Genomic DNA, 15,245 nt, shown 5'->3' on the forward strand with positions numbered 1-15,245 from the left:
AGGATGTGTTCAAAATTTTGACTCTTAGATTGTGCGTTTCTGTGAGAATATCCATGAAACACAGACAAAAAAAATAATCAAGTCAACATATGTAGACAATCGCTGCAAGTCAAACACTCAGACTATAGACTGCTTCTTCTATTCTTTGCCCTTATGTGGTCGTCACACAGCTGTGGCTCCTCATAACCAATGTGATTTGCAAAGCCTTCAGCGTAACAGTAAAAACAAACACCACACTTGTTTAACCATCTTTTTACTGTACAATACACAAACCACAATTTCAATACGGAGGACAAGCAGTCAAGTCAGTGACTGATCCAAAAATCTCCATTTTGTTTTTAATCATATATTATGTAACTTTCTGCTGTCTCCGTACCTATAAAAGGACATTATGAAGTCTTGTTGTATAAATAACAGTTTAATCCACTGACTCTGGAATAAAGAATTTTTAGAGAGCTGCGATCTGCAAAGAAAGTAATGGTGGAATAAAAAAAACGAAAGAGTTTTAGGGGCATCCAGAACACAAGTCTACTCTGAGTGGCTCTGTGACACTGGTGGGGTTTTTAAATGGGAACCTTACATGATAATTTTGTGTTTCTTTAAAAGCAAACTCCTGCGAACCTCCCATAAAAATAATGAATTATTGACTTCCTGGCAACAAAACAAAAATACAGTTGTATACAGACTAGGATTACTGTAGAGTACAATGTGTCATTTCTTTAAAATCACCCCTTCTCTCAGAGGTATTTGTAACCCTTCACAGTAAGCTGTGGTGATTTCCGTGTTCGGAGGGAACACTAGTGTAATCTTCAAGTCCAGTTTATGTAAAGTGATGATGCGGGTCTATCTGAAGAGGCGGTATGTGCGGGGCAGACGTCCGTCCTTGCTGGACAAGGCGGCCTGGATGTGTTCGTACGAGGGCAGCTCCATGAGGTCTCCAAGCGCTGCGACAGCTGGCTTACTGCGCAGCATCTTGGTGGTCACTCTTTTAATGTCACCAGGTGTCACGCTGCCTGAAAATTATTTGAATATTATCGTCACACAAATTTAGATGACTTGCAAAGAAAATAACACAAAAAATCCTTCCAGTACTCACTTATTAGATGACAGAGCTCATGTGGCAGCTTTCTCTTTCCTGTGGAGAGAACCTGACGACCAACGTCTTCAAAAATAACCGGCCGTGATTCAAGGTTCATCATCAACATGGACTTAAGCTGAGTCTTTGCCCTCTCCAGCTCCATCTGGGCACATAAGGGAAATTTATTACAAGAACTGTCTAATTTTTATTCCGCTAAATGATGATGACAAAGCTTGTGGCGATCATTACCTCTCCTGCACTGCCGCCCATCTGAATGAACTCTCTGGTGATTATTTCCACCATTTCTCTCACCTGGAAATGAATAAATGAAATAAGAAATAAGAAATAAGAAAAAGAACCACAAAAAACATGACAAACTATTCACTGGAGGTGAACTTTTCCCAAATATACACTCAGCTCCTTACAGGGACAAAAAAAAAGCAAGAACACATTACCCATTTATCCTCTCTTTACTGGCTTCCTGCCACTTTTAGAATTTAGTTTTAGATTTTATTGCTTGTTCTTAAGTCTTTGACCTTTGCCCCCTTTTTTAATCTAAGCTTTTAAGCATCCACCCTCAAGTTAGGGCACTAAGGTTTTCTAATCAGAGGATTCTGGATGTTCCCAGGACAAGGTCAAAAACAGAGGGGATCGGGCCTTTCCAGTTGTAGGCCATGTCCTGTGAAACCACCTACCCCAGAGCACCAGAGCTGCCAAAGCCTCATCAGAAAAAGTTTCAAAATTTAATTGAGAAATTTGTTACAGAATCCTAACAGATACTCTGCAGCTGTCCTGTGTTGAGTCTGTACCAACCTGTCTGGGGTCTGCACTAGCATGGATACATAGCAGGCCGCTGTCCTCGTAGCTATGATGGTAGGAGGTGGCGTTGTACATCCAATGATGTCTACAACAGATAACAAAAATTTAACAGTCTGTGACGACTAATTGGAATAGTTTTAGTACAATTTGCTTGTGAGACGCTCACCTGTTAAGGACGTTCAGGTACAGTCGGGTGAACATGCCTTTCCCGGGTCCTCCTGCAGAGAAGGAGCCGCCTCCACCCATCATCATGTTGAGCACAGCGAATGGGATAAAGTCATCCTCCTGTAAAGGGAACATTTTTACCCTTTAACATGTCTCAGGCCCCTGATTGGAGACTTTCCAAGACACTGCAAACACCCACCAGGTAGGAGCAGCTCTCCAGGCCGATCATGATGTGGGTAAGTTCTGGGATGGGGGTGGGGCCGAGGCTCACGTCTGACATATCCTTCTCCATCTAACAGAATAAAAGACAATGTCCAACTTTTAAAGATCCTTTAAAGATCATTTGCTTTATCCAGCAGAAAAGGAGGAATAATAACAAAAACAGGTATCTGCCAAACTGTGATTTTAAACAGAGCCTGGTTAATCACCTTGACGATGCCACCAGTGTACTGTGCTACAGAGAGGTCCACGTTGGGCGCTGAACTCGTTCCCCACACTGGCTTTACGTCCAGCAGGTATTTCCTGGCACTTTCGACCAGCTGCTCGTGCTCGATGCCCACTCCTGCCAGCACCATGCGCTCTGGACGGTAATAGTTACGCAGGTAACTGTGAAGCACATTCTTGTCAATCTTATCCACATTTTCTGCAGGACAAAAACGAGGCAGTCCGACTGTGTTGCCTCGATACGCAGCCTGGAAACAAAACAACAAAGAAGGGTCACACATAGATTTAAAGATGAAAACAAACTAGGACTACTCACCATTGACTTTGACATTAATGAGGCCAGAATATCTAAAAGTAATCCCTCTGACCCAATCAGACTTCAGATTACTCCAAACACTCATTTTCACAATTTTTGCCACTCCTGACTCTGTATGATATCAACAAGAGCGAAGCTCCTTAATGTGATTAACCCTGACATACAGAAGCCTCTTTCACTCCTTGTTCAAATCTCCTGTTTGCACGAGGCCTCCAATAAGAAGAAATTTGGCTTAAAGGAAGGGTGGACTCAAAGAGGGAAGAAGCAAAACAGCTTGGTTCAGACTGTGAGTGAATGGAGAGGCTGCACAAAAGCTCAGCTAAGGCAAATAGATCATTTTGGACTGTGAATCATGCAAAGTTACTCTATCAGAGTAGAAATGAGCATTGAAATTTTGACAGTGGATTTTGGTTTCATTAGTAATTCACTGATTAATAATAAAATGGGATGAATGGCTGGATGGACTAGCTAAGGAATAATGAGGCATAACTCACAGCATGGATCATCTCAGTGAGTAATGGCTCAGGATCTGGCCTCATGTTGAGATCTTCTAACTCAAAGCGCACCGCCATTCTGGTCATCTCGAGCTCTTCATCTGCACACAAAGAAACAGTTTGTATTACCGGTGGAGACTCTTGGACCGTTTGTGAGGACTGACCCTAAATTATATATCCTTACCCAGCAGGCGAGGCTGCAGAACAGCATCAGACAGAAGACTGACCACTGTGTCCAGACCTTTCACTTCAGCAGACACTGCATACATTGTGGTGTCTCTGCAAAGCAAAACAACCAATCGACACACCTCAAATCAGCTGTGTGTTGTTTGCGTTTATCATTACATCATTCCACACTGAGACGGGAACTGTGTTAAATACCTGGATGTCTGGCAGTCACAGATCCCCCCGTGTTTCTCTAACGTGAGAAGGATTTCATCTTTACTCCCATACTGTGCTGTGGACTAAAGACATAAATGTTGTTCTCAGGTTTATTGCTCGCACCTCCACCTTTTTCATTGGATTTTATTTAATACTTACAGAAAATGCAAGTTTTTCTAAGAAGTGTGCAATCCCACTTGGATACTTTGCTTCATGTCTGGATCCCGAATTAACCAAAACTAACAAAAGGAAGAAAGAGAGAGAAACTCACTTTATCCAGTTCTTGCAGGTGACAAGGAACAGTGAATATATCAGCACATCAAAGACACAACTTACCTCCAACTGTGCAGAATTCACCAAACTTGTTTTGGGAAGCAACTTTGAGGCCATTTTCTAGAGTGGTAATCTTGGTCTCATATTTTTCCTGACCATCCACTGAAGCGAACACTGGTTTGGGGATCCCAGGCAACGGTGTAGAGAGGGAGATATTTGGGTATCCGCCACCACTGCTGTATTTCCGGTAAGCTGCTATCCCATACCTTGGATGACAATAAAACAACTGCTATAAAAAAAAAAAAAACCTCATCAACTTTTAAAAGCTGAATTTCAAAAGCCAACTTTTGAAAAAACTGCAGCTTATACAACATGACCAATAAATATTAACATTGCTGGGTTTAATTTTAGTACAACCTTTACATTGTACATAGCCCTTCTAGCCACAGCTACTTTAAAGACCTCACCAATTAGTCTTCTGACAAACAATGTGCCAATACAAAAATAAAAACAAACAGTACAACAAACAACAATGGAGACAACAGTGACTAACACAAATACTGACAAACTTCATAGAACAGCTAAGAAGACATATTTTAGAGATTTGGCCTTAAAGTTTAAAATCAGTTCATGTTTTTATCTATGGTGGCAGAATGTTCAACACCTGCGGGCCTTTAAATGTTAAAGAGGACTGACCATTTTATTACCTTCTTACTTTGCATTCTGCATCAATTCACTTAAATTCAATTCAAATGGTGCCAATCCATAACGGCAACCTCAGGACATTTTATACTGTAAGTTAAAGACCCTAAAGTATTAAAAAGAAACCCCAAGAATCACATGACCCCCTATGAGCAAGCACTTGGCAACAGTGAGAAAGAGAAAATTTCCTTTAATAATACAGTATAGATACCAAATGGATATGCTAACTATAAAATTCGCAAAGCTTAAATATCAAATGTCTTCAGAATTTTACAATAATGATACTACTACTACTAATAATAATAATTGTACTGGCATCTTGTCCAGTACTTTAAAGCCTTGTTTGTCATATGCTCTCTTTTTTGGCAACATGTTACTGTTACACAACAGAAAAGCTGAGACAAAATAATATCGTGACACAAAGTGGAGTGGAAAATAGTTTATTTGTTTTTTTTAATTTCCATGTTTAAAAAAAGGAAAAAAAGAAGAAGAAGAATAAAAAGGAAAGAAAATCCATCTTGCATGTTTTCCATACTCTTCAGAGGGAAACAGCCATTTTGCAAAGACATACTATTGTCTGCAGAATTTTTGGTCAGTAGGTGGTGATTTCATTACTGCTGATCTCTAGTCTGGACCAGGTTAGCTTTGCAGCATATTTTACCCAGTAAGAAAATGAAAATCGAATTACTTGATGAATTGTTGCAGCCCTAAATTCACAACAGCTGTAATCCTTTCAGTTTATGCATTTAACCTCTTCATATTTTTCAAATATTACAATTTACACCAATTAAGTGAACACACAGGGAAAACTTTCGGTTAACTTAGCCAGCTGAAAACAAGCTTCACATGACTGCTTACCATGATTGCCAGTGTTAGGGTAAGTGAATCCCGATAACATCACTTGAGTATACTGAAGTGGCTTCGTAGTACAGAGCCCTGGCCATGGTTAAGCTCCTCTAGCTGTGAGAAAACTCTGTTCTGATTGGCTGTCCATCATAAAAAGAACAGTGTGGGTTTTGTGTTTACAGCCACGCAACAGGGATCAGCATATTCACTGACATCATATAGCACCAAAAGTACGTAAAAGCTCTCTGAAAATGACTATTTTCACCTTTTGACTCAAATAGATTAGGTGCACATAGATACTATTATCGACTTCATTGTCCAAACGTGTTTGGAGCTTAAAAGTTTAACATTCCTCTTATAGCACTTCTATAATATCAGAATCTCAGCCACACAGTGATAAATTCAAAGTCAGCACGTATAATCCTCCACCATCCTCAGGCAAACGCACATTATTAAGTCCAGCAATCTATTCTCTTTTACCCAAATATGTCTCTTCATATTCAAATTCTCAACAAAAACAGCCTAACTAGCACGTCTATTTAAAATATATTAAAACAAAGTAGAACAATTCTTTATCTCGGACATTACAGAAAGCCGCTAAAATAATGCCAAAGCTTAAGCGAGAGGAGCATTTTTAGCTTCATTAACGGGTTATGATGTAACTTAGCATCATGCTAGCTGCTAATTAACGGTGACGAGGACGTAGAGAATTTCTAAACCCGCAGGGATGAGCGGAAACGTCAGGTGGGAGACAGTGGGTGTATCGGTGCTGCTGCAGTCTGCTCGCGTTAAACTCCACATTAGCGACACTGTAAGAGCGTTTATTTAAAACGTGTTACCTCTGAACCCGACTCCAGGTTCTGCACCTCGACATGTGAGTCGCCATCCTGGATCCTCTGTGACGGAGATCAACCCGGATGACGACGAAAGCTACTCGAAGCACTTCCGCTTCAACCAGCTGATGGTTGTTGAACATGCAGCCCAGGGGCCAAAACCACACGATGTTACTGAATAATAAGAACATCACAGTGAAGTCATTAATAATTATTTAATAATCAGTTATAATTGTTAAATAAAAAACACTGCAATTTCAGCTACGGGGGACAAACAGTATCTGGAAATTCAAAGTATTTCTAAATCAAGTCTTTTGGGCACAAAACAATATTAAATGTATTTTTCTTTCATTTACATTTAATAAAGAAAAAAAAAACACCCTTCTGCAGTGAAGAAAGTAATTGTTTTATCCCCTGCTGAATTTGTAAGGTTGCTCACTTACAAAGAAATGAACAGTCTTTAACTTTTGTGGTACTTCATTTTAATGGCAAGAGAGAGAATTTCAACCAAAAATGCAGTTAAACCCATTATAAACACATGTTTAAAACACATGTTTTAAACACATGTTTTAGGTTATTGTCATCCAAGTACATGACCCGTCCATTACCTCCTCAGTGTGGTGAAGTCACCCTGCAACCTTAACAGAAAAACAGCCCCGAAGCCTCATGTTTCCACCTCTGTGCTTGAGTGTGGGGATGGTGTGCTTTGGAAAATATTAAGCATTTCTCTTCCTCCAAACACGATCAGGTCAAGCTGATGCCAGATAGTTTCATTTGACTACAGAACTTTCTTCCATGCTTTCTCTAAATCCTTTAAGTGTTCGTTAAGTGTTTGTTGGGAAACTTAAGATTACCCTGTATATGTCCCTTCTTGGGCAGGTAGACCTTTGGTTGATATTCTGTTTTTCTCCATTAAAATGAAACAACCATAAAAATTACTCTTAAAAATTCAAGAAACTCAAATCAACATTGAGCAGAAATCCATTTTGAAAATTTATAGCACACCCCTGATCTAGAAGATTGACAGTACCTGTCTGGGGAGATAGTAACCCAGATTATTATTTTTTCTCTATGTACATTTTATAGATGTTCTGTAAATGCATCACACACAGGCAGTCATAAAGCAGAGTTTTGAAAACAGAACAGCTCCAAGTGTCGGCCGCCTCACAGGGCAGTCACAGCTGGCAGATCTGGGGTTGCAGCTTTCTCAAGAATTATCCATCCATCCATCCAGTTTATGACAGCCTATCCATTGTCTTCCACTGGGTAGCAGCCAGAGGATGCACCACCCACCTCCTCCAGCTTGTCCAGGGGAACACCATGGTGTTCCCAGGCCAGCCAGGAGATATAGTCTGTGTGCCCTGGGCCTATCCCGGTGGGACATGCTAAGAACATCTCAACTAAGAGGTGTCCAAGAGGCATCCTAGTCAGAAGCCTGAAACACCTCAACTGGCTCCTATTGATGTGGAGGAATAGTGGCTCTACTCTGAGCCCCGTCTGGCTGGCCGAACTCACCTTATCTCTAAAGGAGAGAGTCCAGCCACACATCAGTGGCACGAGAAAGCTCATTTTGCTGCTCGTATCTGCGATCTCGTTCTTTCGGTCACTACACAAAGCTTGATTTACCATTTGATTTACCATCAAATGGTAAATCGAGAGCTTCACTTTTACGCTCAGCCCTCTCTTTTCCATGATGGGCTGGTACAGCGTCCGCATCATTGCAGCTGCAGCACAAGCCGTCAGTTAATTTCACACTCCACTCTCCCCTCACTTGTGAACAAAACCCCTGAGATACTTAAACTCCTCCATTTGGGGCAATAACTCGAACCTTTTCCAGCTGAGGACCATGGCATCAGACTCAAAGGTTCTGATTCTCATTCCCGCAGCTTCACGCTCAGCTGTGAACCACTCCAGTGCAAGCTGGAGGCCACAACCTGATGAAGCCAACAGAACCACATCAGGTGAGAAAAGCAGAGACGAGATTTGGAGACCACCCAAGTGGAAGCCTTCCGCCACTTGGTTACGTCTAAAAATTCTGCCCATAAAAATTAGAAACACAATTGGTGACAAAGGGCAGCCCTGGCGGAGTCCAACACCCACCAGGAACACGTCCAACTTATTGCCACTGCCTGGGCAGTGTTCCGCTTGGCCTGTTGGTATATATCGGCTGCCTGCGAAGTTCTGCAGGCTAACCAAGCCCAATAGGACTCATTCTTCAGCCTGATGGTTCCCTTTACCTCTGGTGTCCACCATCTGGTTTGGGGGTTACCCCCAGGACAGGCATCAACCACCTTGTGGCCACAGCTCAGTGCAGCGTACCTAAATAGCATAAGTAAATAAAAAGTATTTTATTTATTTACAGGAAACCAAAAGCAACAAATACATAAATAAATAATCATTTGAGAACCAGTTTAGTTTTAGGCAAGCAAAGTAATGAAGAATTGTGAAAGAATTGTCTTTTTGGGGTGAAGGGACAAGTTAAAATTAAATTTATGTTAGGGTAAGATAAAGGGTTGGGCACTTAGCTGTAAAAGTTACAAATATAGCTAATGAGAATCCACAAATCTCACAAAGATAGCCAAATAAAGGAAAACACATTTAAACGACCCCAAGAATACACTTGCCAAGTTTAGAGTGGATGGGACAAACTGTCATATAGACACAGAGATTTGTCTGACTATTAGTAGGATTAAGGAGATAACTACTTACTGACTTAATTTTCTTCAGTGCACTGCTCAAATTCACAGGTGCTTTTTGTTTTTTTTTTTTTTTTTTTTTTGTTTTTTTGTTTTTAGGATGAAGGTTTATTAACTCCAAACCAGCTCTATCCGTGTCTGTAATTTGGGCTCTAAGATCCAAAACAGAACAATTGATCTATTTGAGTGGGTAAGCGGGCCAAGAGCATTTAACTACCCATCAGTGAATCAATTCTGACACAGAAACAAGTCAGCTCCTCAATAACATTAACACTTCCACCTGACTTTAAAGCACTCTGCAGCTGAAGAGAGATTCAGCAGGACTGTGACCAGCAACAGCACATTTATTATTTGCCACAATGTTCTCCATTATGCATGTCACCGCAGTGCTTTGGATAATTTCTCTGTTTTCACACTCCGGCTCAGCTTACGAGCTCCAGGATACCATCCACACTCTGAAAGAAGAAAACCTCCACCTGCAGCACCAACTGGAGAACCTCACCAGGGCTCTCAGGGATTTGAAACATCTTCTGATTGAGCACTCCAAAGGTAAAAACAGAGCTTTCTTGTTACAAGTGGATAGAGTTTCATAAATACAAAGTCTTAATAGATACTTTTATCAAATTTGAATATAGCTACTGGTGGGGAGCATGACCCTGAATATCTGCACGCCTGGAAGGAGTGGTCCCAACATGGTGAGCTCTCCAATTCTGGTTTTCAGAGCAGACTTTGTTGTAGCACTTAGTCGTCTCTATCCCAACAAAAAAACTCTGTACTGTGTCCTTTAGGGATAAGTGCTGAGACCCACCAAATGCTGGAGCAGGCCCTGTGTTTAAACGAGCTCCACGATGCAGTGGATCACATCTTCATCACTCCGGTTTTCCTCCTCCTCTCACCTGTTATGTTTCTGGCACTGCTGTCATGACTTTGACCAACAACCCAACAAACATATTAAACTTTCACACAGATATGACACCTTATAATAAGAAAATTGTCCTACATTAAAGTTCAGGATCAAAAATCAGATTGACTTTTACCTCTTCAGTAAATGTTTTTCTCTTCATGTTATCTGATTAATTCTGATGTAAAATGATCAGTTAAAAATAAACATGGGATTCATCTTGTAGCTCTGTGTGATTTAATTTCCTCTGTTTTTCACTCTAATGAAACTCTGGATCACAGTCAAGATGTTTGATAATAAAAGACATCATCTTCTGTGAGATAATTTTGCATCAAATATTCTTTAATAACTTGGCTTTCAGATCTAAAATTGGACATAAATGAAATAAAGGTAGCCCTTGAGGATATATATGAATACCTTGTACTAAGATGAATGGACAAATGACCATCTTATTCAACAACCTACACACATCTGCAGATTTACTCAGCTCAGGCTTTAACGACCAAAACAAAAGTCAAATGACGAAAAAAGGGATACCATGGTAACACAGTTAAAGTAGCATAAAAATGATAAGATAAATTTTGATAGATCTAATTTTAGATCTATCTACTGGGTCACACCCCTTTTGGCCTTAGATAAATCTAAAGATTTTAGTTTTAAGGTCATATTTCATCCTCCTGTATTTTTATATAGAAGCAGAGAAAGGGTACTGCACAGGTTGTATTTATTTATTGGTATATTTATTGTGTTTATAAACAGAAAATTACTTAAGAATGATGTGGAAATTTGTTTGGATAACATTTTAGACTAGATACAATCCCCTGCAATGAGTGGTATTTATTTTCTTGCAAATCTAATTGTCATTTGTTTGTGCTATTGTGCCCTTTTGTGTTTTGCAAAACAGTAACTTATGCACTGAAACAATATGGTTTATTATGCAGGTAATATGTGTTGTGAGATGTAATGTGATGTTCTATAGTTGTACTAAATGTAAAAAATATATTAAAAAAATATTAGAATTAGTATGTATACAATGCAAATTCTATATCTTGTTTGTGCAGACATGCAGTTTGGAAAGAAGAAATCCATCATCCTTCAGTCCTAAGGAAATACAATATATACAATACTTAAGTCAATAGCTCATGTATCAATATGTCATCACTTCAACTGTTATCAACATTTTTGCTCAGTGTTGAGCAAAGTCAGAGTGTCTTTTAGAATCTACATTAAACACAGTTCTGCCACAGTGGGAAAACTGGGACTATGAGAGTCTTTGGTGGATTTATGTGTTTGATGTTGTCCTGAATCCAACAGTGTTACATTTCACCCGCTACGTCTGCTTTGTCTGCTTAATTAAAATGACCCCTCCTGCATAGATTATAAATCGGTGCATTTGTACTTTCATTTCCATTTGATTATGCTGAATGGATTGCCAATTTACATTTGCAAGGACTTCATCTGGACCCAGTATTTGGCTGTAGACATGTCCTTGTGAATAAATGAGACAGAAGCCACCATATGGACAGTTTCTGTGTTGTTCTCCTTTTTTAATATAAAATATTGGTCACTTTGTGGATTAGGCAACATTAATAGTCTAAAGCTATGTTAGCAACTCTTAAGACATAAGTATCCTTTCAGGCTACTTATTCTTTTAAGTTTGAGGTTTAGCTGTTCACCACCCTAGTTTGGCCTGTTAGCATGCTAATTAGCACCAAATTTAAAGCTAAGGGTGATGAAAATGCATTTCCTGACATATACCACTAAAAACATCAGGCAAATTCAAGGGATTCCACACATAGTTAGGACTCAATTCCTTTCAGCTCCAAAATTTGTCTTTAAATCTTGAGTCCATCAAACAATCTGAGCATGTCTCACCAAATGGCAGAACTAATCATTTTAAAGCCATTTTTTACATATAATATATGGTTGACTAAAATCAAAGAGAATTCTTTCCTAAGTACTCAGATCCTCTACATAGGTTGATTGCATTCTGTTGCAACAGTCATTATCATTCCCATTAACCTACATTTAAGAGGGAGCAGTTCAACCACCTCTTGCATGTTAAACGAGCTAAATTGTGCTCTTTATTAAGGGTTGCTGTGACGTCAGCTTAGACAACATTGTGCCAGCAATGCTCAAAACTCAGACAGCAGCAAGCTGATTTCAGCAGGTATCTGAGAAGTGATTTACACATTTACAAAACAAGTGAAAGGCCCCTAGTTAATCTAAGGAGGAGATTAGCTACTGCGGAGTCCCGCTGAAGTAGCTTTAGTGAATCATTGACCTCTTTCTGCATCGCTCCTGGTATTTGGTGTGGATGGTAGCCACATGTGAAGCAAGGTGTTCATTCATTAGAATCAGTCGCTGTATTATACAGACACTGGTATAAGAAGTCAAACCTTTATAGTTGCAACTGATGTTTTATCACTTCAATTCTCTTTGAAGTGTTTTGAAGACAAAGTTGGAGAAGTGAGGTTGAAATGGTTTAGAGGAGGAGGAATAGTAGATATATTGGACAAATGATGTGAATTATGGAGCTACCAGGCAGGAAGAAAATTTAATGGATGGAGAGAAGGAGAACATGCAGAGGGTTGGTGTGAGCAAAGACGATGCAAGTGACAGGGTGAGATGGAGGCAGATAATCCAATGTAGTGACTCTTAAAGAGAGCAGCTGAAAGAAGAAATGGAAGAACAGAGATATAGAGTATTTAAGCTTATTTGGGAATCGACAGCATATTATAGTGGAAAAACTTTTACTTGTGCTCTACTCATACAAAGTCTTTAAATCTATCCATCTGTTTTAATACCATAGCTACTATTTTTTTATAATGTGTGGATATTTTTGCTTGACATTGTTCCTTGCACTAGTGTCATTTTATGATCATACTAATAATTTAAATAACTGGGGTTTTTGTCTCATTATAGCTGATGGCGTTGAATTAGAACACAGAGTATGTGTGTGTGTGTGCCAGATTGTGTGTGTTAAGTGGGTGTGGAGGGTGTCCAGAATATGTGAGCTGTTGCTTGCTGTTCACTCCCAGCTTGAAGCTCAGCAAATGCATCAGGAGAGAAAAGAGCAGAGGCACACAGAAACTGACTGAGAGCAAATTAATGGGCACCAGCGCAGAGAAAATTGTTCTAGAGTAAGTATCAGTTCTCTATATGAGCTTTCATTAACCCTGTGGTGGATACATTTTAATAGAAATCTTGTGAAAACAGCATGTGTGGGTATCCGAGGTTTATTTTTTTTTACAACTTTAAACTATCAAACTAGCTTTTAATATCAAAGCACATTAAAAGCTGCAATTTTGTAGTTTCTGAAAGTGCTTGTGCTGCACAACAGGTCCTGAATTTGTATGTCTATTGTATATCTACTGAAGGCACGGTCTTAAGTGTCAATAAGCAAAGAAAAAGATGAGCTGTAGGAAGCAGGTAATAAAATAAATTGAATCATAACAATAAAAAAAGTAGGAATGGTGAATTAACTCATGGTATCATATTAAATCTACTGTATTTATTACATGTAATATGTAATTGTTGCTTTTCATAAACAATGCAAAGCTGTTTGTGTATTGCTTGTATGTCTCAGAACATGTGAATTACTGTTAAAAGATGAGCAAAAGTTATCATCTTGGAAGCTGATCATGTGATTTAACTTATGTCCATTTAAAACCATACTACAGTCACAGCTCCTCATACAAACCTGAGCTATAACATCTTATTTTACCAACCGTGAACTGACTGCTACATCATCACCTGGATCATTAATGTTTCTATGTAGTGCCACACAGTGCGGGGCCAAAAATCTCACTCTGGTGTCACTCAGTGGTGGTGACAGAAATTCAGTGTTTGTGCCAAATGTTGTCTGTAGAAAGGAAGCTTACAAGTGAGTGTGTGGGCTAGAAACATCTTAATGACATGCTAAACAGTGTAAATGATCTATTGTGAGCCTTGTGAGTCAAACAAATACACACCCCCGGGCTCTTAGCATTATGTGAGTATAAGCAGCCCGTAGCCCTGCTGAACTCACCAGCAGTGATGGCTAATGTACTAATGTCTGTTTTGTCATTGCTTTAAGCACATCATCACTGGTGATTTCTTTTGTTCTTCAGAAGCAATTGAGGTGATAATTATAAAACTAAATTTACTGATAGTTTTTTTTTCTTCTTTTTTTTGGCATGTAGTTCTGTTCGTCCATTCACACCGCTTTTGGTTTAAATTGTCCAGTATGGAGATCTCAACTGTAGAGTGTAATGGAACCAGAAAGCACTCGCCTGGTTACTTACTGCTGAGCAGTTTCACTTAGTTTCAGTTTTCTTTCTAAGAAACGGGAAAGTAAGTCTGTGGCACAAAGCTGAACTGCAATTGCTAGCTTCCCGTTTTTTTTTTCCTCTTTTTTTGCGGTTGGTGGATCAGTTCGTAAAAATAAGCTCACTGACTACTTTATTAGGTACATTTTGCTCATACAGGGTCACATCCCTTTTGGCTTTAGAGCAGCCTTAACTCTTTGTTGCACAGATTCAATGAGGGGTTTGGAAACATTCCTTAAACATGCTGATGTAGATTGATTCATTCATTGATTCACCCTCGATTCATTCCAAGGGTGCTCTGTAGGTTCCAGATACAATTACTTCTTGAATCTTGAATCTACTGTGCAGGCCATTTGAGTACAGTGAGTCAATGTCATGTTCAAAGCAGTTTTTAAATGATTTGAGTTTTGTGACATGGTGTGTTAAACATGGCTGCTTTCAGACATGGTCAGTAACAATTCTCAGACAGGCTGTGGTGTTTGAACGATGCTCAGTTTGTGCGCCAGGAAATCTCCCCCACGCCATTACACTACCAGCCTGAACTGTTGATACAAGGCTTTCATATTTCTTATCCCAAATTCTGTCCCTACCATCCAAATGTCACAGAAGAAAATGAGATTCATCAGGTCAGGATAATCTTCTATTGTCCAAATTTGGATAGCTCGAATAAATTGTACCGTCATTTTCCTGTTGTGCGTTTTCCTGTGTTGTGCGTTCAGAGATGCTCTTCTGCATCCTGTCATTTTACAGTAAGTGGTTATTTGAGTCACTATTGTCTTACTATCAGCGTCAAGCAGTCTGGCCATTCTGCTCTGACTTCTGGCATCAAAAAGGCATTTTTACCCAAGCAACTGCTGCTCATTGGATATTTTCTCTTTTTTCTCTGAAAACCCTAGAGATGGTTGTGTGGGAGTTCAACAGTTTCTGAAATACGTAGACCAATCCATCTGCTTAGAACTATTATTTTGTGCAGCTACATCAGGAATT

At 39.5% G+C, this 15,245-nt stretch overlaps 1 protein-coding gene across 2 annotated transcripts; it reads right to left on the bottom strand.

The window, feature by feature from the left end:
• Positions 1 to 236: 236 nt before the first annotated feature.
• Positions 237 to 6,509, bottom strand: pmpca (peptidase, mitochondrial processing subunit alpha). 2 transcript variants are annotated; one of them, XM_040050834.1, is made up of 13 exons: positions 6,358 to 6,509; positions 4,034 to 4,236; positions 3,857 to 3,936; positions 3,698 to 3,780; positions 3,501 to 3,595; positions 3,317 to 3,417; positions 2,491 to 2,754; positions 2,262 to 2,354; positions 2,064 to 2,182; positions 1,892 to 1,982; positions 1,328 to 1,390; positions 1,097 to 1,241; positions 237 to 1,013 (listed from the first exon to the last, which is right to left on the bottom strand). In XM_040050834.1, exons 1-13 carry the CDS (start codon positions 6,492 to 6,494, stop codon positions 844 to 846), a joined length of 1,644 nt encoding a protein of 547 aa, XP_039906768.1. In that variant the 5' UTR covers positions 6,495 to 6,509; the 3' UTR covers positions 237 to 843. The 2 variants fall into 2 exon arrangements, with proteins under 2 accessions (XP_039906768.1, XP_039906769.1); XM_040050835.1 differs by lacking the exon at positions 6,358 to 6,509 and adding an exon at positions 4,438 to 5,499 and having other exon boundaries at positions 844 to 1,013.
• Positions 6,510 to 15,245: the final 8,736 nt, after the last annotated feature.

The sequence above is a fragment of the Simochromis diagramma genome, unplaced genomic scaffold (assembly GCF_900408965.1).
Source record: "Simochromis diagramma unplaced genomic scaffold, fSimDia1.1 OVJJ01000131.1, whole genome shotgun sequence".
Taxonomy (NCBI): Eukaryota; Metazoa; Chordata; class Actinopteri; order Cichliformes; family Cichlidae; genus Simochromis; species Simochromis diagramma.